The sequence below is a fragment of the Lepidochelys olivacea genome (assembly GCF_965140295.1).
Source record: "Lepidochelys olivacea isolate rLepOli2 genome assembly, chromosome: 8".
NCBI lineage: Eukaryota > Metazoa > Chordata > Testudines > Cheloniidae > Lepidochelys > Lepidochelys olivacea.
In genome coordinates, this window is record NC_140418.1 from 97095835 (window position 1) to 97121811 (window position 25977).

At 42.4% G+C, this 25977-nt stretch overlaps 1 protein-coding gene across 1 annotated transcript in view; it reads left to right on the forward strand.

Annotated features, from left to right (window-relative positions):
• The first annotated feature begins 5417 nt into the window (after positions 1-5417).
• SLC1A7 (solute carrier family 1 member 7) overlaps positions 5418-25977 on the forward strand; it is a 94387-nt gene continuing 73827 nt past the window's right edge. The window contains exons 1-2 of the mRNA XM_084636485.1: positions 5418-5645; positions 6960-7039. Coding sequence (XP_084492611.1) covers positions 5505-5645; positions 6960-7039 — 221 coding nt within the window. The 5' untranslated portion in view covers positions 5418-5504. The remainder of the gene's footprint in view (positions 5646-6959; positions 7040-25977) is intronic.

Consider the following 25977-nt stretch of genomic DNA (forward strand, 5'->3'; position numbering starts at 1 on the left):
CCTTTTCCATCTCTTAACATCTTTGATGCTAAAATTACAGCAGCATATTCTTGCAGATGAGTGAAGTATTCATACAGGTGAATGCATCCCACAGCAAATTAAAAATCCACAAAAAGAGAAGCTTCTGTACTTTGAAAAATCTCTTTTCTAATATTTGTAAGATTCCACTTATTTTCAGTTTTGCCCCATCTTTTCCTGCTGCTGTCTGAAGGAATTTTACTGACAACCTTCTAAGACTGAGTTACTTCTGAGATAGGTACAGGTCACTAATGTTACACTGATCTCTGAGTTCCATCTCAGGGGCTGTACTGTCACTTAAATACCTCAAGGAATTAGTTATGGGTACTTCACTAGTAGTTTCATCAATCAAATTACCAAGGTGAAAATATCTTGGTGTCTATGCCGCTTTCTTAACTTCTTATATAACAGAAGCCTCAAAAATGTTTTTAAAATGTTCAGAGGATGAAAATATCAATAATTAAAGAGGCACTTTTGACTTGAAATTTCAGATTTTAAAAAAAGGTTTAACCTAACAGTAGTTTCAGGAACTATTCTTGCCATTTCATAGAATCATAGAATCATAGAATGTCAGGGTTGGAAGGGACCTCAGGAGGTCATCTAGTCCAACCCCCTGCTCAAAAGCAGGACCCATACCCAATTAAATCATCCCAGCCAGGGCTTTGTCAAGCCTGACCTTAAAAACTTCTAAGGAAGGAGATTCCACCACCTCCCTAGGCAACGCATTCCAGTGTTTCACCACCCTCCTAGTGAAAAAGTTTTTCCTAATATCCAACCTAAACCTCCCCCACTGCAACTGGAGACCATTACTCCTTGTCCTGTCCTCTTCCACCACTGAGAATAGTCTAGAACCATCCTCTCTGGAACTACCTCTCAGGTAGTTGAAAGCAGCTATCAAATCCCCCCTCATTCTTCTCTTCTGCAGACTAAACAATCCCACTTCCCTCAGCCTCTCCTCATAACTCATGTGTTCCAGACCCCTTATCATTTTTGTTGCCCTTCGCTGGACACTCTCCAATTTATCCACATCCTTCTTGTAGTGTGGGGCCCAAAACTGGACACAGTACTCCAGATGAGGCCTCACCAATGTCGAATAGAGGGGGATGATCACGTCCCTCGATCTGCTCGCCATGCCCCTACTTATACATCCCAAAATGCCATTGGCCTTCTTGGCAACAAGGGCACACTGCTGGCTCATATCCAGCTTCTCATCCACTGTCACCCCTAGGTCCTTTTCCGCAGAACTGCTGCCGAGCCATTCGGTCCCTAGTCTGTAGCTGTGTATTGGGTTCTTCCGTCCTAAGTGCAGGACCCTGCACTTATCCTTATTGAACCTCATCAGATTTCTTTTGGCCCAATCCTCCAATTTGTCTAGGTCCCTCTGTATCCTATCCCTGCCCTCCAGCGTATCTACCACTCCTCCCAGTTTAGTATCATCCGCAAATTTGCTGAGAGTGCAATCCACACCATCCTCCAGATCATTTATGAAGATATTGAACAAAACTGGCCCCAGGACCGACCCTGGGGCACTCCACTTGACACCGGCTGCCAATTAGACATGGAGCCATTGATCACTACCCGTTGAGCCCAACAATCTAGCCAACTTTCTACCCACCTTATAGTGCATTCATCCAGCCCATACTTCCTTAACTTGCTGACAAGAATACTGTGGGAGACCGTGTCAAAAGCTTTGCTAAAGTCAAGATACAATACATCCACTGCTTTCCCTTCATCCACAGAACCAGTAATCTCATCATAGAAGGCAATTAGATTGGTCAGGCATGACCTTTCCTTGGTGAATCCATGCTGACTGTTCCTGATCACTTTCCTCTCATGTAAGTGCTTCAGGATTGATTCTTTGAGGACCTGCTCCATGATTTTTCCGGGGACTGAAGTGAGGCTTACTGGCCTGTAGTTCCCAGAATCCTCCTTCTTCCCTTTTTTAAAGATTGGCACTACATTAGCCTTTTTCCAGTCATCCGGGACTTCCCCCGTTCGCCACGAGTTTTCAAAGATAATGGCCAATGGCTCTGCAATCACATTTAGTCCCACTTCCAGTTTTTGTGGTTTTAAACTACATTTTCTTGTTTTAAAGTTTTCTCTACCCTGTTGCTTTGTGAAAGACCCACAGGAATAAAAGGGGAAATTGATTCATTGACTATACAGGGGAAACAGTGAAAGTCATTACACACAAAGGTATTTTCAAATGTGCAACATAAACAAATTACAATATATATTTTTCTTTAAGTTATAGTAATCTTTAGTGCTACATGTAATAACAGCACATTTACAGTCATAAATGTGATTTTTTTTAAATTGATAGTCTCTTTAAAAGAAAGGTATAAGTAGGAAAATTCCCGAGTGTAAATCACGAAAGGAAAATGCCACAATGATAATACTTTACACCTATTTAAGATACCATCCTTCAAGATGACGAATGCCTCCCATGAGGTGATGAGTGCCCTCAATTCCTATTAAAGTGAACAGGAACTGAAGGTGCTCAGCACCTTGTAGGATCAAGTAATTTCACCACTCTGATCCTGTTACGGCAGTAGTGTTGTCCCCATTTTGCAGACATGAAGAGTCTTTCCCAAGGTCATATAACAAATGGTGGGCTGAGAACTGAACCCATATATAGTATGTGTTTGGTACAACATACCATGGTTATACCATTACACAGATATGATATCAGTGTTCAAGTGAATGGCTAACATTTTATTAATTATAGCATATGCCAGACTTAAGTTTTTATTTACATTCCCTACTACAGTACATAATTATAGTGTAAATTTCATTTTGGATAGTTTATTTTCCTGTTATTACAGATTGGTGTGAAGCCTCTTGACCTAGATGTACCACGTAGAAAAGGTGTGTTTTCAGAGACTTAGCAATTCATGGAAGCAAATACGTAGAAGATGGATTGTGGCGGGGTAGGAGACTTAAGTGTTGGATGAGTAATAGCAGATTTTTAATTACCTACATTTAGAAAGTGCCTTTGCTTTAGAAGGGTTCTAAAGAGCCTTACAAACTGTATATATGGGAACTGCTCCTGAAATGCAGCCATCTCTGGGATGGTTTATGACAATAGTCAGAGCACAGCAACATTGCACAACAGTTTGGAACAGGACTTGAATATCATATCCAAGTAAAGCTGTAGAGCAGTGGTTCCCAAATTTGTTCCGCTGCTTGTGCAGGGAAAGCCCCTGGCGGCCTGGGCCAGTTTGTTTACCTGCCGCGTCTGCAGGTTTGGCCGATTGTGGCTCTCAGTGGCCTCGGTTCGCTGCTCCAAGCCAATGGGAGCTGCTGGAAGTGGCATTGGCTGAGGGATATGCTGGCCGCTGTTTCCAGCAGCTCCCATTGGCCTGGAGCTAAATTCTCAGATGATTGTCTGTACTGGACATGCTCCAAACCTGGTCTGTGCACAACTTTCTCTGCATTTGCTCCTCCAAGCACTGAGGAGTAACTGTAACATTAGGTGCAGGAACTGAGAGTAGGGAAACTGTCTTTTCTGTGCTGTCAGTGATCCTGCTGCTAGTGCCTAGGGGCTGCATGGAGAAGGAGGAAGCTGCCTAACTGGAATGCCATAGGGTGATGGGAACAGAGACAGACTGGGGGAAGGAGGACAGAGGTGGAATAGGATGGGGCAGAGTGGGCAGAGACAAGCTTGTGGGGGATAGAGGCAGTGGCAAGGACAGAGACAGGCTGTGAGGGCAGGGATTAGGCAGAGAAAGGCTGTTATGACACATACTGGGGTGGGTGGAAAGAAGGGTCTGTAACCACTAGATACACTTTCTTCCAGAACCTGAAATGAATCCAGGATTCCTGAGTCTCAGCATTACTCCTCTGTCTGGTAAATAACTGTGAAAACCAACTGCTAAAAGTGTGTGTCACATCCCCCTCTAGTTGCTGGCCCACATCCCAGATAACAACCTGCTCCTGCTATTGATTGCACTGTTAGCTCAAGTGACAAATGTGTGTGCTGTGGAGCGTGAGGATCAATATGGTTCCACATAGTCAAATTTCTGTTTTTTCTGTTTGATTTTTTAAAAATATAAGAAATTATATTTTAAAAAAATATGTTAAAAGAATATTAAGATTGCAAAGTCAAGCACTCAAAAGTTAGGTTACTCCAGAATTAAGGTTGCCTGTGCAACCTTAATTTGGCCCTCTTGTGCATATAAATTGTGATACAGTCTTTAATTACATAAACACACACTTTTTTTTCTGGGATCTAGCCTCATTCAGTGCACAAAATGGAGGGATGCTGCTCACTGCTCATTACTATATTTATGGTTTATTTATTTGTTTATTTTATATTATTTATTTATATTCAGTATTTCTTTTTGGTCTCATCATTCAGTGTGTGGCCCATTGCCATATTTACCATACAAACTCTGTACTGAATACATAATTATTAATTTCCTCATGGGCTTTTCTACAGGGCTCATGTGTAGTGTGCTCATCTATAATATAATACAGTGCTAAACATAATCTTATGAATCCCCCATGTATACTGTACAGTGTTATAGATTGTTTATAGAAACACTTCAGAATGCTAGAGTTATGGTCCAAACACCGTACTAACAATATGGTATGCTATAGTTTAGTGGATGGTTGTGATAGTATAGTTTTACAAGACATTCATTATACTGCAGAAAAATCTATGTTTGAATTGAATGAATGGGACGATTAGACATACCAAAGGAAAGGAAAGATCCATGTGGGTTAGGCTGATAATCCTCTGAAAGTAAGTTGGCCCCTGCTCTAATCAACACAGTGGAAGGCGGGAAAGTGAAATCATTTCACTCCCAAGATAAAAAATGTGAAGTACTGTCGAGTCCCCTTTTATGTTTTTCTCCAATAATATTCAGTTTGTTAATGCAGTTTATCATTGTATTTGCCCAGCCTTTTGCTAACCACATTTACTAAAAGCAAAAACCAGACCTGCTTTAGTTAATGAAGTTCAGTCTCACCTGATCTGACCTGTTGTGATAGTCCAGTTCAAAGTGTTACCTGCCCTGCCCTTTAGTATATGTACTGTATGAAAAATATATTTTCTGTCCATTTAAATGCATAACTTTCACTACTTCTTTCTAGGCCTGGATGTTAGGAGACCATGATTCAAGGGTTAAGGAATGCATGAAAATATTATTTTTCATTCATGTGAGTGTCACTCTGTTCTGACTCACTCTTGTTTTAGAAATACTACTACATTCTGTTCTAATTTTCCAGAGCTCCTTAATCTTCTTCCAGGTTCTTAATGATGTAGTCAATAATAGGATTGTTGGTATTAATTTGGAACAATAATGCCAGCTGCATGCTTGGTGGCTATTGGCAGAGGGGTGACCTTGCTGGTCAGCTAAGCAGTCCTAGAAGTGCTTTGATCTGATCTATACAGAGCTAGAGCTGTCTATTCTAACAAGGGAAGCTAGTGAGGTCTCTCTGCATGGGATGCTGATTCTTCTCCAAAGAGCACTGAGGACAGCATGGCAGTGGCATTTGATGCAATGCTGGCTCGGGTCAAGGATGTTTGTAAAAGAAATGGTTTGCTCATTCTGTCAGTATTGTCTGTGATAGTGGGATGTCTTCTTGGATTCTTCCTCAGGACCAGGCGGCTCTCTCAGCAGGTCAGTAACAAATGAGTGTGACACTGGGCAGAAAATGTCAGTTCTGTAGCAAAAGAAGAGATAAAACAACCTATGGAACTTCAAGGATGGGTATTTCAAGACAAAAATTAATTTGTTAGTGTGGTAGTATTTTGATAGGCGCCTACCTTGTTTTCTTTGGGTCCTTCCATAGATTTTATATACAATATACGCTGGACAAACTGTCATTAAGACACTGCAAGTCTACCTGAAGAAGCACATTGTGATGTTGCATGTATGAATACAGGATTTTGAAACTGAATGAAATACTGCATTGTACTATATAGAAATGGTAACAGTGTAACATGTTAACTGGTGTCAGAGTACATTCTATTTGAATTTGTATTAGAACATGTATTTCCAATGAAAATACTAGGGAAATTTTTATGGTTAACATACCAGAGTAACAGATATTTATTTCACACTGAGTATATTTTATAAGAACTGAACTGGGATGTCCCATTAATAAAAGCACAACTTATTACATTCACCAGGGGATTTCTCTTCAAACACCTCTACTAATCTGTTTGTAGGTGCTCAATTCTTTCTATCCAGAATAGCCTGACAGACCAGACAGGCAGTGACAAATGCATTGCTGAACAAATTTTTCCCTAAGAATAAACGTTTTAATATTTTAAACAAGTTATGGTACTTCAAAAATATGTGATCATTAAACCAATTTTGACATATTCTGCTGCTGGCCCTGAGTTGAAAATCTTCTACGTCCAAACAATAGCTTCATGCACATAGAGTGATATGGGCAAAATACAGAATAAAGAGATTATGCAGCGAAACCTATTAATTGTAGCCATAAAGGGTCTATATATTTCACTGCTTTGGCACGCAGATGCACAATACAATTAGATTAATATGGAGAAACCACTGAAGGGGATGGAGATATTACTGATCATTAGGACAGGTGTCTGTGACTAACGAATTCTCACTAGCACCTATTTCATTGTACTGTTAAGGCAGAATTGTTTTTTGTTTGTTTTTTTTTTAGATCCACAATATTTCAAAGTGTCCCTGAGTGAAGCAAAGCTTATTTTATTTTCTCCTGAACACATTACATAGCCCTAGTCAGAACACATTACGTAGTCCTAGTCATTTACAAAAAATTTCCCCAACTTCTGCCATCTGTACCACTTGAAATGATATGCAGTAGTTGCAAGTAATATAAACCGATCGTACAATTTTATGAGAACATTCAGTTTTACCAGCAACTGTAAGGTGCCTTATGAAGAAAGAGACTCTTACACATCAAAACCATAAACACATCTCTCCATATATTTGTAGGAAATTAGTTATTTCCAATTCCCCGGGGAGTTATTGATGAGGATGCTGAAAATGTTGATTCTACCACTGGTTGTCTCAAGGTAAGTGAGTGCGACAATTTGCTCAAAATAATAGATCTAGTGTCCTAAATGAGGCAACAAAACCACCTTTACATTGTAACTAAGTTGTTGTGTAAGTGCAAAGACTATTGTAGAAAGCGCTATAATGCATTAATATTTTGTGACGGATTTATGAACATGGATAGAAAAACGTGGCTTTAGCTGAAGAGGGTTCTGGATCAATAGGAACATCCTGCCAAAATAACTCACAGAAATATTGTTTGCTAACAAACTAGCTTTTGAAATGAACTTATATTTTTCATTTTAAAAAAATGATTTTTTATTGAAACTGAACAAATTAAAATGTTGTATGAATCAACCACTATACCATAAGCTAAATCTAATCAGTTGAAAAAATATAACTTGCAAGTCATACAAAACATCACAGTTAATTTACACTTCTTTGCCATATTTTGAGAGAGAGACTTGCTATAGAGAGACTTCGGGGGAGGGATAGCTCAGTGGTTTGAGCATTAGCCTGCTAAACCTAAGGTTGTGAGATCAATCTGTGAGGGGGCCATTTAGGGATCTGGGGCAAAAATTGGGGATTGGTCCTGCTTTGAGCAGGGAGTTGGACTAGATGACCTCCTGTGGTCCCTTCTACCCCTGGTATTCTATAGTATAAGGAAAGAATATATGTGGTCACTAAACTAGCATGTGTTTTGTATTAGCTTCAACTGGAGTTGTGTTTGCTCTGAAAATCAGGCCCATAATGCTTTGAAAAAAGCATTATATAGACTAGATTATGTGCTCGAAATATTAGCTCTGTCTATTTCCAAGAGACAGTGAAATACAAATGTATAGTGTCTGATGTCCTGGCTGCATGGTGGTGTTTATTCCAGATCACTTTTAAACTCACTCAAATAAAAAATGACTTTATTGGAGACCTTTTGTTTATTGAGACAAAACTGTAAAGTAGGTATGAAATCTCTACAGTGATATTTGCCAAACCTTGCTCTGAGCCTGTCAGTCAGACGTACTAAGAGAAATGACAAGCATAATAAGGAGGAATGGGATTCCAGACTGAACACATTTTTTTTTTTGGTCATTGGAATGTACATTCATTTTCACAAAGAAGACTAGGGTAGCTTATCCACAGCTGAGAGCAAAATTAATGTTAATTTGTCTCTTAGTTTGGAGGCACTGTATATGTCCAGTGTTAGCAGAGCAGTATTATGTAAGCTCACATAGCTTTTACTTCCAAGGCATTCCTAATCAGTAAAGGCAAGTGTAAACTAACATGCATTATATGGAAAATAGCATGCCTGATGAACTTGCAGCTTAATTAATCCCTTCTGGAAATAATACCATAACTAATTTTATATAGTGCCTTTGCCAAGCTTGGCAAAATTCAACTTTTTAAAATAATTTCAATGGATAATATCCATCTATTTTAAGTGCCTTTTTCTATATTTATTTAAGTTTTCACAGTTGTGGGAAGTTATGTGGGGGGTGTCAGATATCAGTGAGTCAGACAGTAATTATTTAATGAGAGTAGACATTGTGATTCAAAAAATTAAAGTTTTATAATCATTAAAACCCAAATTGTCACCATCACATGTCAAAATATACAAAATAAATATTCTTAAATCAAACTCTAATTAGTTCTCAAGCAATATTTTTTGTTACTTTGCCCATCTGTAAATTTGGATTATTATCAATGGAAATATTTTTTGTTGTTTTGTGTGTGTAAACTATCCCACTGCGTAGGAATAGGAAGTATGGTAAGAGACCACCCGGGCTTAACCAGGAGATCTTCAATGATCTAAAACTCAAAAAAGAGTCCTACGAAAAGTGGAAACTTGGTCAAATTACAAAGGATGAATATAAACAAATAACACAAGTATGTAGCAACAAAATTAGAAAAGCCAAGGCACAATACATGATCAAACTAGCTAGGGACATAAAAGGAAACAAGAAAACATTCTACAAATACATTAGAAGCAAGAGGAAGACCAAGGACAGAGTAGGCCTGTTACTCAATGAGGGGGGAAAGACAATAACAGAAAATGTGGAAATGGCAAAGGTGCTTAATGACCTCTTTGTTTCGGTTTTCACCAAGAAGGTTGGTGGCAATTGGACGTCTAATGTAGTGAATGCCGATGAAAATGAGGTAGGATCAGAGTCTAAAATAGGGAAAGAACAAGTCAAAAATTACTTAGACAAGTTAGATGTCTTCAAATCACCAGGATCCGATGAAATGCATCCTAGAATACTCAAGGAGCTGACTGAGGAGATATCTGAGCCATTAGCAATTATCTTTGAAAGTCATGGGAGACAGGAGACATTCCAGAAGACTGGAAAAGGGCAAATATAGTGCCCATCTATAAAAAGGGAAATAAGGACAACCCCGGGGAATTACAGACCAGTCAGTTTAACTTCTGTCCCTGGAAAGATAATGGAGCAAATAATTAAGCAATCAATTTGCAAACACCTAGAAGATAATAAGGTGATAAATAACAGCATGGATTTGTCAAGAACAAATCATGTCAAACCAACCTGATAGCTTTCTTTGACAGGGTAACAAGCCTTGTGGCTAGGGGGGAAGCGGTAGGTGTAGTATATCTTGACTTTAGTAAGGCTTTTGATACTGTTTCGCATGACCTCATAAACAAACTAGGAAAATGCAACCTAGATAAAACTACTACAAGGTGGCTGCATAACTGGTTGGAAAATCATTCCCAGAGTGTAGTTATCAGTGGTTCAGTCATGCTGAAAGGGCATAACGAGTGGGGTCCTGCAGGGATCGGTTCTGGGTCCGGTTCTGTTCAACATCTTCATCAATGATTTAGATAATAACATAGAGAGTACACTTATAAAGCTTGTGAACGATACCAAGCTGGGAGGGGTTGCAAGTGCTTTGGAGGATAGGATTAAAATTCAAAATGATCTGGACAAACTGGAGAAATGGTCTGAAGTAAATAGCATGAAATTTAGTCAGGACAAATGCAAAGTACTCCACTTAGGAAAGAACAATCAGTTGCACACATACAAAATGGGAAATCATTGCCTAGGAAGGAGTACTGCAGAAAGGGATCTGGGGGTCATAGTGGATCACAAGCTAAATATGAGTCAACAGTGTAACGCTGTTGCAAAAAAAGCAAACATAATTCTGGGATGTATTAGCAGGAGTACTGTAAGCAAGACATGAGAAGTAATTCTTCCGCTCTACTCTGCACTGATTAGGCCTCAACTGGAGTATTGTGTCCAGTTCTGGGCGTCACGTTTCAGGAAAGATGTGGACAAATTGGATAAACTCCAGAGAAGAGCGACAAAAATGATTAAAGGTCTAGAAAACATGACCTGTGAGGGAAGATTGAAAAAATCAGGTTTGTTTAGTCTGGAGAAGAGAAGACTGAGAGGCGACGTGATAACAGTTTTCAAGTACATAAAAGGTTGTTACAAGGAGGAGGGAGAAAAATTATTGTCCTTAACCTCTGAGGATAGGACAAGAAGCAATGGGCTTCAATTGCAGCAAGGGAGGTTTAGGTTGGACATTAGGAAAAACTTCCTAACTGTCAGAGTGGTTAAGTACTGGAATAAATTGCCTAGGGAGGTTGTGGAATCTCCATCATTGGGGATTTTTAAAAGCAGGTTGAACAAACAGCTGTCAGGGATGGTCTAGATAATACTTAGTCCTGCCTTAAATGCAGGGACTGGACTAGACGACCTCTTGAGGTCCCTTCCAGTTCTATGATTCAAAATATGTAGGCATGATAGTAGGCAAAATATGTAGGTCACACAGTGGGGAAGTGGCACTGTATGTGAAAGAAAGCATAGAGTCAAATACAGTAAAAATCTTAAATGAATCCAACAATACCATAGAATCTCTATGGATAGAAATTCCATGCTTGAATAAGAAGATTGTATCAGTAGGAACACACTGACGACCACCTGACCAGGATGGTGACTATGATTGTGAAATTCTCAGGGAGATTAGATAGGCCACAAAAACAGAAAACCCAATAATAATGGGCGATTTCAACTATCCACATATTAACTGGGAACCTGTCACCTCAGGATGGGATGCAGACATAAAATTTCTAGACATCATTAAAGACTGCTTCTTGGAGCAGCTAATCCTGAAACTCAAAAGGGGAGAGGCAATTCCTGATTTAGTCCTAAATGGCACACAGGATCTGTTCAAGAGGTGAATATAGCTGAACCTCTTGGTAATAGCAACCATAATGGAATTAATGTAGTATCCTTGTGTGTGGGAAAATGCCAAAGAAACCCACCACAGTAGTATTTAACTTCAAAAAGAAGAACTACACAAAAATGAGGAAGCTAATTAAACAGAAATTAAAAGGAACAGCCACAAGAGTAAAATACCTTCAAGCTGCATGGACACTTTTTAAAAACACTATGATAGAGGCTCAAACTAACTGTATACCCAAAATAAAAAACAGAGGACCAAAAAAAAACAACTGCCATCATGGCTAAACAACACAGTAAAAGAGGCGGTTAGAGACAAAAAGACATCCTTTAAAAACTGGAAGTTAAATCCTACAGAGGAAAATAGAAAGGAGCATAAATTCTCGCAAGTCAAATTTAAAAGTATAATTAGGGTGGCCAAAAAAGAAGAGCAACTGGCAAAAGACACAACAAAAATTGCTGTTAGTTTTTAAGTACAGCAGAAGAAGAAAGCCTGCCAAACAATCAGTGGGGCCACTGGACAATCAAGGTGCGAAAGGCTGTTGCAGAGAAGCTAAATGAATTCTTTGCATTGGTCTTCACTGCAGAGGATGTGAGGAAGATTCCCACACCTGAGCCATTCTTTTTAGGTGATAGATCTGAGGAACTGTCCCAGAGTGACGTGTCAATAGAGGATGATTTGGAACAAGTTGATAAACAGAAATAAGTCACCAGGACCAGATGGTATTCCCCCATGTGTTCTGAAGGAATTCAAATATGAAACTGCAGAACTACTAACTGTGGTATGCAAAAAGAAAAGGAGTACTTGTGGCACCTTAGAGACTAACCAATTTATTAGAGCATAAGCTTTCATGAGCTACAGCTCACTTCATCAGATGCATATCGTGGAAACTGCAGCAGACTTTATATATACACAAAGAATATGAACCAATATCTGGGGTGGGAGGAGGTATTGGTTCATATTCTTTGTGTATATATAAAGTCTGCTGCAGTTTCCACGATATGCATCTGATGAAGTGAGCTGTAGCTCACGAAAGCTTATGCTCTAATAAATTGGTTAGTCTCTAAGGTGCCACAAGTACTCCTTTTCTTTTTGCGAATACAGACTAACACGGCTGTTACTCTGATAACTGTGGTATGTAACCTATGATTTAGCCTCTGTACCATATGACTGGCAGATAGCTAATGTGAGGCCAATTTTTTAAAAAGGCTCCAGAGGCAGTTACAGGCCAATAAGCCTAACTTCAGTAACAGGCAAATTGGCTGAAACTGTAGTAAAAAACAGAATTATCAGACACATAGATGAACACAATATGTTGGGGGTACAGTCAACATGGCTGTTGTAAAGGGAAATCATGCCTCACCAATATATTAGAATTCTTTGAGGGGGGTCAAGAAACCTGTGGACAAGGGTGATCCAGTAGAAGTAGTGTACTTGGACTTTCAGAAAAGCATTGGCAAGATCTCCACCAAAGTCTCTTAAGCACAGTAAAGAGTCATGGGATAGGGGGGTCAAGAAACCTGTGGACAAAGGTGATCCAGTAGAAGTAGTGTACTTGGACTTTCAGAAAACTATTGGCAAGATCCCCACTGTGCCCACAAGGGCTGGGGAGGGGGGGAAGATACCAGCGAAAGGAGGACACTCAGGCCTAAGAATAGTAAACTATGCTTTATTGAAGGAAGGAAGAATTAGGCTCCAATCTGCGCGGGGAGCCCCTAGGATGCGCGGAGGGGCTGCAGGGGACTCTGGCCGTTCAGCTGACCAGGCAGGACTCCGCCGGGGGGGAGTTCTCTGCGGCGCTATATTTTCCGTGCTTATCTCGAGGTTACATGGGGTCAACAGCTGGTTACATTCTTATATGTACGATTTATGCTCATTACATAAACTGACTCGTTTACAGGCAAAAATATGCTGAGCTATGCTACAATATCTTTTGGCAGGGTCTGTCGGACAAAGTTCATTGAAACTGCCTGCATCCTCCACTTACCTCCAGTCACATACTCAGTCCACCACTTAGCTCCTCGCCAATCTTCCACAACCTTGCCCCTACACTCACCAAAGTCTATTAAGCACAGTAAAGAGTCATGGGATAAGAGGTCCTCTTATGTATCAGTAACTGGTTAAAAGACAGGAAACAAAGGGTAGGAATAAACATCCACACTGCACAGTGGAGAGAAGTAAATAGCAGAGTCTGTACTAGGTCTGATAAATGCAAAGTAATACACATTGGAAAATATAATCCCAACTATACATACAAAATGATGGAGTCTAAATTAGTTGTTACCACTCAAGAAAGAGATCTTGGAGTCAATATGGATAATTTTCTGACAACACCTATTAAATGTGCAGCAGCAGTAAAAAAACTAACAGAATGTCAGAAACCACTGGGAAAGGGATAGATAGTAAAACAGACAACATCATATTGCCACTGTATAAATACATGGTACACCCACACCTTGAATACTGCGTTCAGTTCTGATCACTCCATCTCAAAAAATATATTTTAGAATTGGGAAAAAGTACAGAGGAGAGCAACAAAAATGACTAGGGGTACGGAACTGGTTGTATATGAGGGGAGATTTAAAAGTCTAGGACTGTTCAGTTTGGAAAAGAGATGACTGAGGAGAGATATGACAGAGGTCTACAATATTGTGAATGATGTGGAGAAAGTGAATAAAGTGTTATTTACCCCTTCACATAACACAGGAATCAGGGGTCACCCAATGAAATTAATAGGCATCAGATTTAAAATAAACATAAGGAAGTACTTCACACAATGCACACCCTTGTGATTGCCAGGGGATATTATGGAGGCCAAAAGTATAACTGGATTAAAAAAAGAATTAGATCAGTTCATAGATGATAGGTCCATCAATGGCTATTAGCCAAGATGGTCAGAGATGCAACCCCATGCTCTGGGTGTCGTTAAACCTCTGACTGATAGAAGCTGGGTATGGATGACGGGGTAGATCACTGGATAAATTGCCCTGTTCTGTTCACTCCCTCTGAAGCATCTGGCATCAACCACCTTTCAGAAGAGAGGGTACTGGGCTAGGTGGACCATTTGTCTCACTCAGTATGGCCATTCTTATGTTCTTGTGTGTGGTGATATCAACATTTACCAACATTTACTGATAAAAATCTAATCCTTCCAAGCCCCTCATGCACATACATGCTATCACATTTTCCCCATACCAAATATAATTATATCACACATTGATAATAAGTATGTTCCACTCTGATTTCATGTTGTAATGTTCTATATTATTCTCCTAGACTGTAAACTCTTTTGGACAGGTAACCTGTAATTAGTTTGGGATAGGTCTCCTGCTGTACAGCTCTTAGGGCACTATAGAAATAATAGCAAATGGTTTAATAACAACAGTAGACATAATGGCCCAGCTCCTTAGTTATGGTTGAGAAATGCATAGCACAGCTCAGGAGAGGGGTACAAAGGTGACCTTTGCACTCCCGCAGTTCTGGGCCAGCTGTGTGCCTGTGCAGTTCCTTGGCATAATGCAGAACAAAAGCCTTTTATCTACTCTAAGTCATTCTATCTGCCGGTGGCCCAAAAGGGATGCTATAACAGCCAAAGATTAGTAGGATATAGGAAAGAAAACCTCTGCCATGTTCCCTGTGCTGACAACAGTAGAGTGAGGACATGTAGGAGCTACTAGACTAACCCTATCCCACTGGATGGCCCTCCCAACCTGGGGTGGTCCTTCCATGGATAGCTATCCTGTATATAGGGCCAGAAGCTGCTGGTGGTGCAAAGCAAAGTGGCCAAACTACAGAGTAGGATCTGAGCCAGTATCTCTTGCAATATTTGGTGTTTTTCTTAAAGCACCAGCTCCTAGAGTCAGGTGAATATATCACAATCTCAGCTTTCATTTAAAAACAAAAATAAGTTTTGAGTCTCATGGTTGCGCAGAACAGCTTAGAAATGTGAATCCTAAAGGCTCAAACACAACAAAATAAATAAACAGAACCCCACTGTCATAGGGTGATGCCAGCCTTTTCAGAGGGAGTAGGCTCAGTGCACCTGTGATTCATCAGCTGCCTCCCAGTTGGGTTTAAAAGAGGGCAGCTGGGCTCTAGAGGGTGAGAGACCTGGTGAGTTAGGGTTGCCCTAGCGTGCAGACTCAATTATTCAGGAAAAAGGCAGGTGAGAGACCTGGGAGACTCTGGAAGGTCCCTGAAGGAAACTGTAGGTGGTTCCATAGGACGCATGATGATAGGAGAGCAATAATAATAATAGGCATTTGCTGGCTAACTTCCCCAAGCTAGAGAGCCAGGGCTGGAGAGAGTAAAGGCCAGAGAGCAACAGAGGGAGTTGCCTACCGATTTTTAAGCTGGAGAGTCAAAGCCGAGGGCCAGAGAGGATGAAGACAGGGGAACAGCAGTGCAGCTCACCTGCTGATGTCTTAGTACCAGAAAGCTGAACCCAGGGGAACAATGAGGAGGCCAAGGATAGGGAGGGATGCTCTGCTGGTGAGGATGATCTCCTAGCAAAGAGGCTGTAGGGGTTCCTGCTGGGAAAAGTGGGGTTCCATTCTAGCTGCAAGGCCTGGAGTGGCCATCCTAGCCGAGAGATAGAAGAAAACTGACAAGGAATCTAACTTTGGCAGAAGACACTGGAGTATGGTACAGAAGGACTCCCAGCAGAGATGCTGCGCGTGTGTGGTGTGGTCCCCACTGAGAAGAGTAGGGTTTTAAGCATTATGTACATTGAGTGTGGGAAATGGACTAAGTTTGGGACTTTTGTTGAGGACTTTTTGAACTATGTTCTGGTAATAAACTGGGCCCCAAAAGAGCTGTTATTTAAGCAAAAGAGCCTGCAGTGGAGCTATTGGGGATTCTGAAAGGAGAAACTGAGGCAGACACACCTATGAGGGTGTTCAAGGAGGCACTGCTGTAGCACACCAACATTAATATTTTTTACAATTTCGTGGTTTTTAACTCTATCTCATAATTATTTGGGAGCCTGATTTCATTATTTTTGAAACCTTGGGGTTGTCAGTACTGCTATAGAATTAAATATAGTTATACACAATATATATGTTTTAGAGGGGACTCAAAGGGCATAGACAAAGGAAAAGAGAAGTGTTCAGGGGAAAACTGACAAAGGAAAAGAGAAGTGTTCAGGGGAAAATTGAAAATAAAAGGTCAATTAGATGTGGGGAAGGGGTGAGGCAAGGATAGAAGGAGGTTCCTGCTACGGGGCTAAAAATAGCAATGTAGACACCAGCTTGGACTGGAGTCTGGGCTCTGAAACCTGGCACAAGGGGTGGGTCTCAGAGCTCGAGCTCCAGACCAAGTGGGAACATCTACACTGCTATTTTTTGTGCCGTAGGACAAGCCCAAGTCTGTACAGCCAGGCTCTAAGACTTGCTGCTGGGGGTCTTTTTAGCAGAGTACCCACAGAGTCTAGCTGGACCCTGCCTCCTCCTCTGTTCACCGCAGGAGAACAAGAGCCCATAGTCATACATAAACTAATCATGCATTTGTACACCATAACTTCACTTGTTTTTACAAATATAAGTAATTTCAGAAATATAATTAAATTCCTGTAAAACTGTACATTTTTATAACAACATTTCTCATGCATATATTTAATAAAATCAGCAAGTTAAGGCATATGCTCTCTTTTTTTTAACAATTTACATATACATTTAAAATTAGTCTATTTCTTTGTGGATATGGAGCATCTTCAGCCTGCCCTATAGAAGCAATATTGTTCGAGTTATATGTTAAAGTCCACAGTTTATCCAGGTGGGGTGGGGGAGTGGATTGCTCAGAGGGACTGGTAATTGGGCTACAGAGCCTTTCACCTCTGGGTCACTAATTCAAATCCACTTTTGACCAGTGCTGTAGTTGTCTACTGTGTTGTACACTGTGTGCGCACATATACACATAGGGCACTGAGTTTAAAATCTTTTTATTTTCTTAAAGAGAAAAAGGAATGGGAATATTAAGCGACCAGGGAAGAGCGGATTGTGACAGACAACTGATTTGAGCCAGATCTTGGAATTCAGTAAGCCCAAACCTGGACTGTGCTCTGGCCCTTTACACCACTCTACCAGGTGGATCCACCCACTGAATTTGGGCCATGGAGGATATTCTGCAGCAGAAGATCTGTCTCTCTTACTCAGTTTCTTATTCAGCCAAAACTTCCACTGACTTCTATTCTTTGGGCTAGGGACTATCTGTTACTTTGAGTTTGTAGAGTCGCTTGCATAATAGGGCTTGATCCTGATTGAGATCTTTGGGTGCTGTCACAATGCAAGTAATAATAATAATTATTATTAATAGTTCAAAATATATTTACTATTTATATTCAAAATATTACAGTAAAAATCTTGGGGCCAGTCTCTGATTCAGAGAAGCACACGCATACATGGCTGTAACTGAGGTGAAAGTTTTATGCATCCGATGAAGTGAGCTGTAGCTCATGAAAGCTTATGCTCAAATAAATTGGTTAGTCTCTAAGGTGCCACAAGTACTCCTTTTCTTTTTGGGAAATGTGAATGCTTATGAGCCCCCTAATATGTTTAAGAAATGTGAGCCCAGATCAGCTATGCTAATTTGCACCAGCTGAGTATCTGACCCAGTGTTTAAATTTACCAAGAAACTATTACAGTATAAATAAGTAGTCCCTTGACCTGTTTAGTTCTGTACTACATGGCTTCCCCCAGCAGATGGCTCTGTTCTAGAAGGCTATGTAAATGTCTAATTGCTAGCTAGACAACATGAATGTTCACACTCATTCAGCTGCATTAAAAACACATTTCAATAAGATTTTCTAGGGTATTTTTTATACTATGCCAGTGCCACCTCCCTACCTACCCAGAACACAAAAAAAAGTCTCATCTCTCTGAATTGACTTAAATATGAGACATATTTTTAGGGCTGTCGATTAATCACAGTTGACTCACACGATTAACTCAAAAAATTAATTGTGATTTAAAAAATTAATCACAATTAATTGCAGTTTTAATCACAATGTTAAACAATAGAATACCAAGTGAAATTTATAAAATATTTTGGATTTTTTTTACATTTTCATATATATTGTATTCTGTGTTGTAACTGAAATCAAAGTGTATATTTTTATCATAAATATTTGCACTGTAAAAATGATAAAAGAAATAGTATTTTTCAATTCACCTCATACAAGTACTGTAGTGCAATATCTGTCGTGAAAATGCAACTTACAAATGTAGATTTTTTTTTACATAACTATACTCAAAAACAAAACAATGTAAAACTTCAGAGCCTACAAGTCCACTCAGTCTGACTTCTTTTTCAGCCAATCACTAAGAGACAAACAAGTTTGTTTATGTTTGCAGGAGATAATGCTGCCCTCTTCTTATTTACAATGTCACCAGAAAATGAGAACAGGCATTTGCTTGGCACATTTGTAGCTGGCATTGCAAGGTGTTTACGTGCTAGATATGCTAAACAGAAATCTTAGGGTAAGACTACACTACCAGCTGGATCAGTGGGCAGCGATCGATCCAGCGGGGATCGATTTATCGCATCTAGTCTAGATGCGATAAATTGATCTCCAAGTGCTCTCCTGTTGACTCCTGTACTACACCGCAGTGAGAGGCGCAGGTGGAGTTGACGGGGTAGCAGCAGCAGTCAACTCACCACGGTGAAGACACCAGGGTAAGTCGATCTAAGTACGTCGACTTCAGCTATGTTATTCACGTAGTTGAAGTTGCATAACTTAGATCAATCGCCCCCCCCACCCCACCCCCAGTGTAGACCAGGGCTAAAAAGAGCAACACTCTGATGCGGAAACTACAGAACCCAAACCAGCAAAAAAGAAAAACAGTCTTCTGCTGGTGGTACCTGCAGTGATGAGCTGCCAAAATCTTAACCGGTTCCCTATAAAAAGTTCTGATTTAAGGGATGTGCCTCTGTCCTGCCCCCTCCCGCCCCCCAGGCTCTGTCCTGCCCCCCTGCCCTCCCCAGGCCCGTTCTCCATCCCAGGTGCCTGCTGGTGGCGCAGGAGTCCTGCAGTCCTTGCATCAGTGGGGTCGCTCCCGGCATGTGGGGCAGCAGCTCCCTGCAGGCAAAGGCTGCTGTCTGCCTGACTCCCTACCCTGGGATGTGAGTGCCCCCAAGCGGCGGAGGCCAGACAGCCCCACAGCACAGGAGCAGGAGAGACTGGGGTGGGGCTCGCCCCAGCATGCCCAAGGCAGCCCCCAGCCATGGCACCAGCCGGCCCTGCCCGGCTCCTGGGGCAGAGGAGGTTGCTGCTGCCAGGGGCCTGGCTCCTCGGCCCTACGCGGCCCCAGTCACATGGTGCCTGATTCCCCTGCCCAGAGCAGCTGGCTGCGCTTCCTGGGCCACGCAGGAAGCAGCATGGAGCTCGGCCGCGGCTGCTGAGCGAGGCGGCATCGGATCAGCCTCTGCGCATGGGGCCCTGGAGCAGCTGCCCGGATGGCTGCACAGTGCAGGTACCAGCAGCAGCGCGGCCCCTGCCCCGACACAGGACATGGGGCCCCGCAGCCCTTCTATAGCCCCGCACCCCCAAAACGGTGCAGCTCCATGCACTCCTCTCTAGCACCGAGCCCCTTCTCCAGCCAGAGCCGGCTCTAGGATTTTTGCTGCCCCAAGCAAAAAAATTTTTCGCGGCCCCCGCTTTTTTTCATGTCCTCCCACCCCCGGCTCCACCCCTTCCCAACCCCTTCCCAAATCCCTGGCTCCACCTCCTCCCCCGGGCGTGCCACATTTCCCCCCCCCATTGCTTCCTGTGGCTTCCCCCTGCAACCGCCCGCCCTAGCTCACCTCCGCTCTGCCTGCTCCCCTGAACATGCCGCCGCTCCGCTTCTCCCCCATCCCTCTCAGGCGAGGCAGCGCATTCAGGGGAGCAAGCGGAGCGGAGGTGAGCAAGGGTGGGCGGGGGAGCACAGGAAGTAACGAGGGGGGGGTAGAGGAACGGCTCCCCGCCCCAGCTCACCTCCGCTCCACCACCGCCACCTCCCCCGAGCGTGCCGCCGCTCGGCTTCTCCCTCTCTCCCTCCCTCCCAGGCTTGCCGCGCGAAGCAGCTGTTTGGCATGTGGCAAGCCTGGGAGGGTAGAGAAGTGGAGCGGCGGCGGCACGCTCAGGGGAGAGGCGGAGGCGAGCTGGGGCGGCGGGGGCAGCGCCGGAATGCTGCCCCTAGAAATGTGCAGCCCCAAGCACCTGCTTGTTTTGCTGGTGCCTAAAGTCGGCTCTGTCTCCAACAGCCCCCGTCTATAACACTGAGCCCTACACCATGCACCCTCCCTAGCGCCGCGAGTCGGGGCCCCCTTGGCCTGGGGGGCTGCCCCAGCCGAGCCCCAGCCTGGCTGGGACTTTCTGGGGCAGCAACTGCCTACCCAACCCCCCCCCCCCGTTTCCCGTCCCGTGACCGCACCCCCCAGAACCTCCGCCCCCTCCAACAGCTCCCTGCTCCTTATCCAACCCCTCCTCCCAGCCCCAGCCCAGCCCCCTTACCATGCTGCTCAGGGCAGCGTGTATGGATGCCACGCGGCCCGCTGGAGCTCACAGCCCCACCCCCTTACCATGCTGCTCAAAGCGGCAGGCGCTGCAGAGCTGCCCAGGAGCAGTCCAGAGCGCTGGGGCCGGCGGCACGGCACGCTGAGGCTCTGCAAGAGGGAGGAAGGCGGGGGAGGGGCTGGGGGAGCCTCCCCGGCCGGGAGCTCAGGGGGCCCTAACAACCGGTTCTAAAACTGCTTCTAAATTTAACAACTGGTTCGCGCGAACCAGTGCAAACCGGCTCCAGCTCACCACTGGGTATCTGACTCAAATAATGAAAATGAACATGCATCAGTCCATACTGCTTTGGAGTGTTATCAAGGAGAACCCGTCATCAGCATGGACCCATGTCCCCTGGAATGGTGGTTGAAGCGTGAAGAGACATATAAATCTTTAGTGCATCTGGCACGTAAATATCTTGCGATGCCGGCTACAACAGTGCCATGCGAACGCCTGTTCTCACTTTCAGGTGACACTGTAAACAAGAAGCAGGCAGCATTATCTCCTGCAAATGTAAACAAACTTGTTGGTCTGAGCGATTGGCTGAACAAGAAGTAGGACTGAGTGAACTTCAGCCTCTAAAATTTTACATTGTTTTATTTTTGAATGCAGTTTTTTTTTACATAAGTCTACATTTCTTAGTTCAACTTTCATGATAAAGCAATTGCACTGTAGTACTTGTATTAGGTGAATTGAAAAATACTTTTTCTTTTGTTTTTTTTACAGTGCAAATATTTGTAATCAAAAAGAAATATAAAGTGAGCACTGTACACTTTGTATTCTGTGTTGTAATTGAAATCAATATATTTGAAAATGTAGAAAACATCCCAAAATATTTAAATAAATGGTATTCTATTAATGTTTAGCAGTGCGATTAATCACGCAATTAATCATGATTAATTTTTTCATCGCTTCACAGCCCTAATATTTTTTAATTCTTTGACTTGTGTCCGTCCCCCACAGCTAATGCTCCCTGGATGAATGGATAGTTTGGAGCAATATAGGAATCATTTTCAGTCTTTCTCATTAATAACTGACATGTTTAATTAGGCCAGATTTACAGCAGATACCTCTGTGTCCTGTAGATACCTTAAGTGCTGCCCTTATAAAGTGAGGGGAACAGATATTCAGGACTGCCTGACATGTCAGCACCATCTCATATTAGTTAGTGCTAATGTAAGACTTCTGGGCAAACATATGCTGTATATACTGCAGAAGTGATGATAGTCAAACTTGTGCAGAGACCAGGTGCAATTCATGTAGTAACATTGTGTGTTGAATAACAGACACTAATGATATATGCCGAAAGATCACTATTCTCTTAAATTCTGTGGTTGAGAGAGGGCATTAGACAGTGTAAACTAGATGTTTTAAAAGTGTTTGCCCATCATTGCATAATTTAAAGGTGATTTAATTATTTTGATCTATCTTCTTATGACCCAACCTAGTCTAGTCTTTGATTAATTTTGCCATGATCATGGTACTTATCACACTGCTTGTTTCTGCGGGGTGTGTAGACATACCCTCTGTCCCTCAGTTCCTCATTCATACCATTGGGATAACAGTACTTCCCTACTTTACAGTGGGGTTTTGAGGGTAAATAAATTAAAGATTGCAAAGTGCCTTGAGATATGCTGAGGATATAACTACTACTGTTATTATTATTAGTGGGTAAGTGTTGGCAGAATAGGGATTTAAATAGTCAAAAATCTGAAACTTGCCATACCTTGTGCCTATGATCCTGCCACATGTATATTCCCTTTTAGAGAGACTCAGCCCATTCAGTTTCATCTGGGAATTAACTATAATTTCTTATTATTTTAGTATCAACAGTTTGCTGTGCACTTGAGATAACTAAAGAGCGTACAGTTTTTACTCTGTTCCATGTTCCATTGGCAACAAGAAGAAAGCCAAGGAAAGTGTGGGCCCCTTACTGAATGAGGGAGGCAACCTAGTGACAGAGGATGTGGAAAAAGCTAATGTACTCAATGCTTTTTTTGCCTCTGTCTTCACTAACAAGGTCAGCTCCCAGACTGCTGCGCTGGGCATCACAAAATGGGGAAGAGATGGCCAGCCCTCTGTGGAGAAAGAGGTGGTTAGGGACTATTTAGAAAAGCTGGACGTGCACAAGTCCATGGGGCCGGACGAGTTGCATCCGAGAGTGCTGAAGGAATTGGCGGCTGTGATTGCAGAGCCATTGGCCATTATCTTTGAAAACTCGTGGCGAACGGGGGAAGTCCCGGATGACTGGAAAAAGGCTAATGTAGTGCCAATCTTTAAAAAAGGGAAGAAGGAGGATCCTGGGAACTACAGGCCAGTCAGCCTCACCTCAGTCCCTGGAAAAATCATGGAGCAGGTCCTCAAAGAATCAATCCTGAAGCACTTGCATGAGAGGAAAGTGATCAGGAACAGCCAGCATGGATTCACCAAGGGAAGGTCATGCCTGACTAATCTAATCGCCTTTTATGATGAGATTACTGGTTCTGTGGATGAAGGGAAAGCAGTGGATGTATTGTATCTTGACTTTAGCAAAGCTTTTGACACGGTCTCCCACAGTATTCTTGTCAGCAAGTTAAGGAAGTATGGGCTGGATGAATGCACTATAAGGTGGGTAGAAAGCTGGCTAGATTGTTGGGCTCAACGGGTAGTGATCAATGGCTCCATGTCTAGTTGGCAGCCGGTGTCAAGTGGAGTGCCCCAGGGGTCGGTCCTGGGGCCGGTTTTGTTCAATATCTTCATAAATGATCTGGAGGATGGTGTAGATTGCACTCTCAGCAAATTTGCGGATGATACTAAACTGGGAGGAGTGGTAGATACGCTGGAGGGGAGGGATAGGATACAGAAGGACCTAGACAAATTGGAGGATTGGGCCAAAAGAAATCTGATGAGGTTCAATAAGGATAAGTGCAGAGTCCTGCACTTAGGACGGAAGAATCCAATGCACCGCTACAGACTAGGGGCCGAATGGCTAGGCAGCAGTTCTGCAGAAAAGGACCTAGGGGTGACAGTGGATGAGAAGCTGGATATGAGTCAGCAGTGTGCCCTTGTTGCCAAGAAGGCCAATGGCATTTTGGGATGTATAAGTAGGGGCATAGCGAGCAGATCGAGGGACGTGATCGTTCCCCTCTATTTGACATTGGTGAGGCCTCATCTGGAGTACTGTGTCCAGTTTTGGGCCCCACACTACAAGAAGGATGTGGATAAATTGGAGATTGTCCAGCGAAGGGCAACAAAAATGATAAGGGGTCTGGAACACATGACTTATGAGGAGAGGCTGAGGGAAGTGGGATTGTTTAGTCTGCAGAAGAGAAGAATGAGGGGGGATTTGATAGCTGCTTTCAACTACCTGAAAGGGGGTTCCAAAGAGGATGGCTCTAGACTGTTCTCAATGGTAGCAGATGACAGAACGAGGAGTAATGGTCTCAAGTTGCAGTGGGGGAGGTTTAGATTGGATATTAGGAAAAACTTTTTCACTATGAGGGTGGTGAAACACTGGAATGCGTTGCCTAGGGAGGTGGTAGAATCTCCTTCCTTAGAGGTTTTTAAGGTCAGGCTCGACAAAGCCCTGGCTGGGATGATTTAACTGGGAATTGGTCCTGCTTCGAGCAGGGGGTTGGACTAGATGACCTTCTGGGGTCCCTTCCAACCCTGATATTCTATGATTCTATGTACAGAATCTTTCAACAAATAATTTCTCTCAATTTTTATCCAGGCTCTCAAAAGCTGGATCTGTGCTAAGTTAATGTTGTTAAGATGATCTCTCCCCCTAGTCGGTTGTACTTGACACAAGTCTGTATTAATTTATGATTTAATATATTTATTTCTGTTTTCCTCTGGGATAGTAATAAGTCTGTCTTTTTGGTGGCTGATCCAAATTCTAGATGGCTAAATATAGAACAACCCATAATGTTATCAGTTTTGATAATCCTTTATCCTTCTGCTCAGATTCCCCAGTGGGTCATCCCCATTCATGCTATTAAAGTCTGGTATTTAATTAGGAAACTACTTCATTAGGGCACTGCTCAAGGTGTTTTCCTGTACTAGATTTTTCCAGGCTTTCCTACCTGGGCATTTGCCTTTTCACATCCTGTTCATTCATGGGTATTGCCCCTTTCTCCTCTTTGTTGTTCCAGCACCATTGTGACATATTCAGTCTTCTTTCCCAAGATCTGTGTATTTTATTTGCAAACTTGCTGCTTCTGCATACTCTCTTTGATAACTTAATAGCACTTATAACTTCTTTATTTGAGAATGTGGGGCTTGGTTTAAAATGTATTTTGGAAGCCAGATCCTCAGCTTGTGTAAATTTTGTCCCACAATATTTTGCTTGCTGTCAATTGAAGGTGTGTCACTTCTTGGTCTCATGCACTTGCAGTTTGCTATGGGGGCAAAATTGCACCTGTAGATTTAGAGGGGTTTTCCCAGGTGTTTCTGGATAAATTTTCCCTCCCTCACACTTTTCTGAAGGGACGCACCATGCTGTCTCCTTAGACGGCTTTTAACTTCCATTCCTTTATGAGATGTCTGCATTTGATGGTGTTTGTTTCATGGTTTATGAAAAGCTTTGGGATCCTTTGAGATGGCAGGTGCATACAAGGCCAGATTTCGAAAAGCCTCAGCCAGATCTTCAAAAATGCCTGGCACCCACAACCAGGGCCAGATTTTCAAAAAATGCTCAAAAGCCAGAAGCTCCCATTGACAGTTTATTTAGATGCCTAAGTGGATGCTGACCTTTTCTGAAAATATGGCCAAATTGTTGGTACTGAACACTTACGACAATTCTGTCCATAAGCAATTTTTTTATTATACATTCAGGGAAGATATTACCTTAAATCAGGCTGCTACCAAGAGCCATGAAAAGGGATTTTTTTTCTCAAAGTGTGAGGCAGTCTCGGAATGGATGATCTTTCTAGGCTGGATCACTGTAGTCATGAAATGGGGAGGAGCGCTAGTCCCCAGATGATCTTCCTAAAACTTGTTGCTTTTATCAACCTCTGTGTAACATACATGGTTCACTGGCCCATCAAGGACAGCGTCTAGTGTTGCATGTTGACATTTAACTTTACTGTGGTGTTAATTTTTGAAGAAGGGAATAAAAAATTTAACAATAGGATGTCTGTTCCTATCTCTTTGAGATATATGTTCGTAGCTGGAGTGTAAGTGAAAAATAGCTTCATGATACTGTTTGGTTTGGGTGTGTTATGGGCAAATCTGTGCAAACAGTCATCTTAT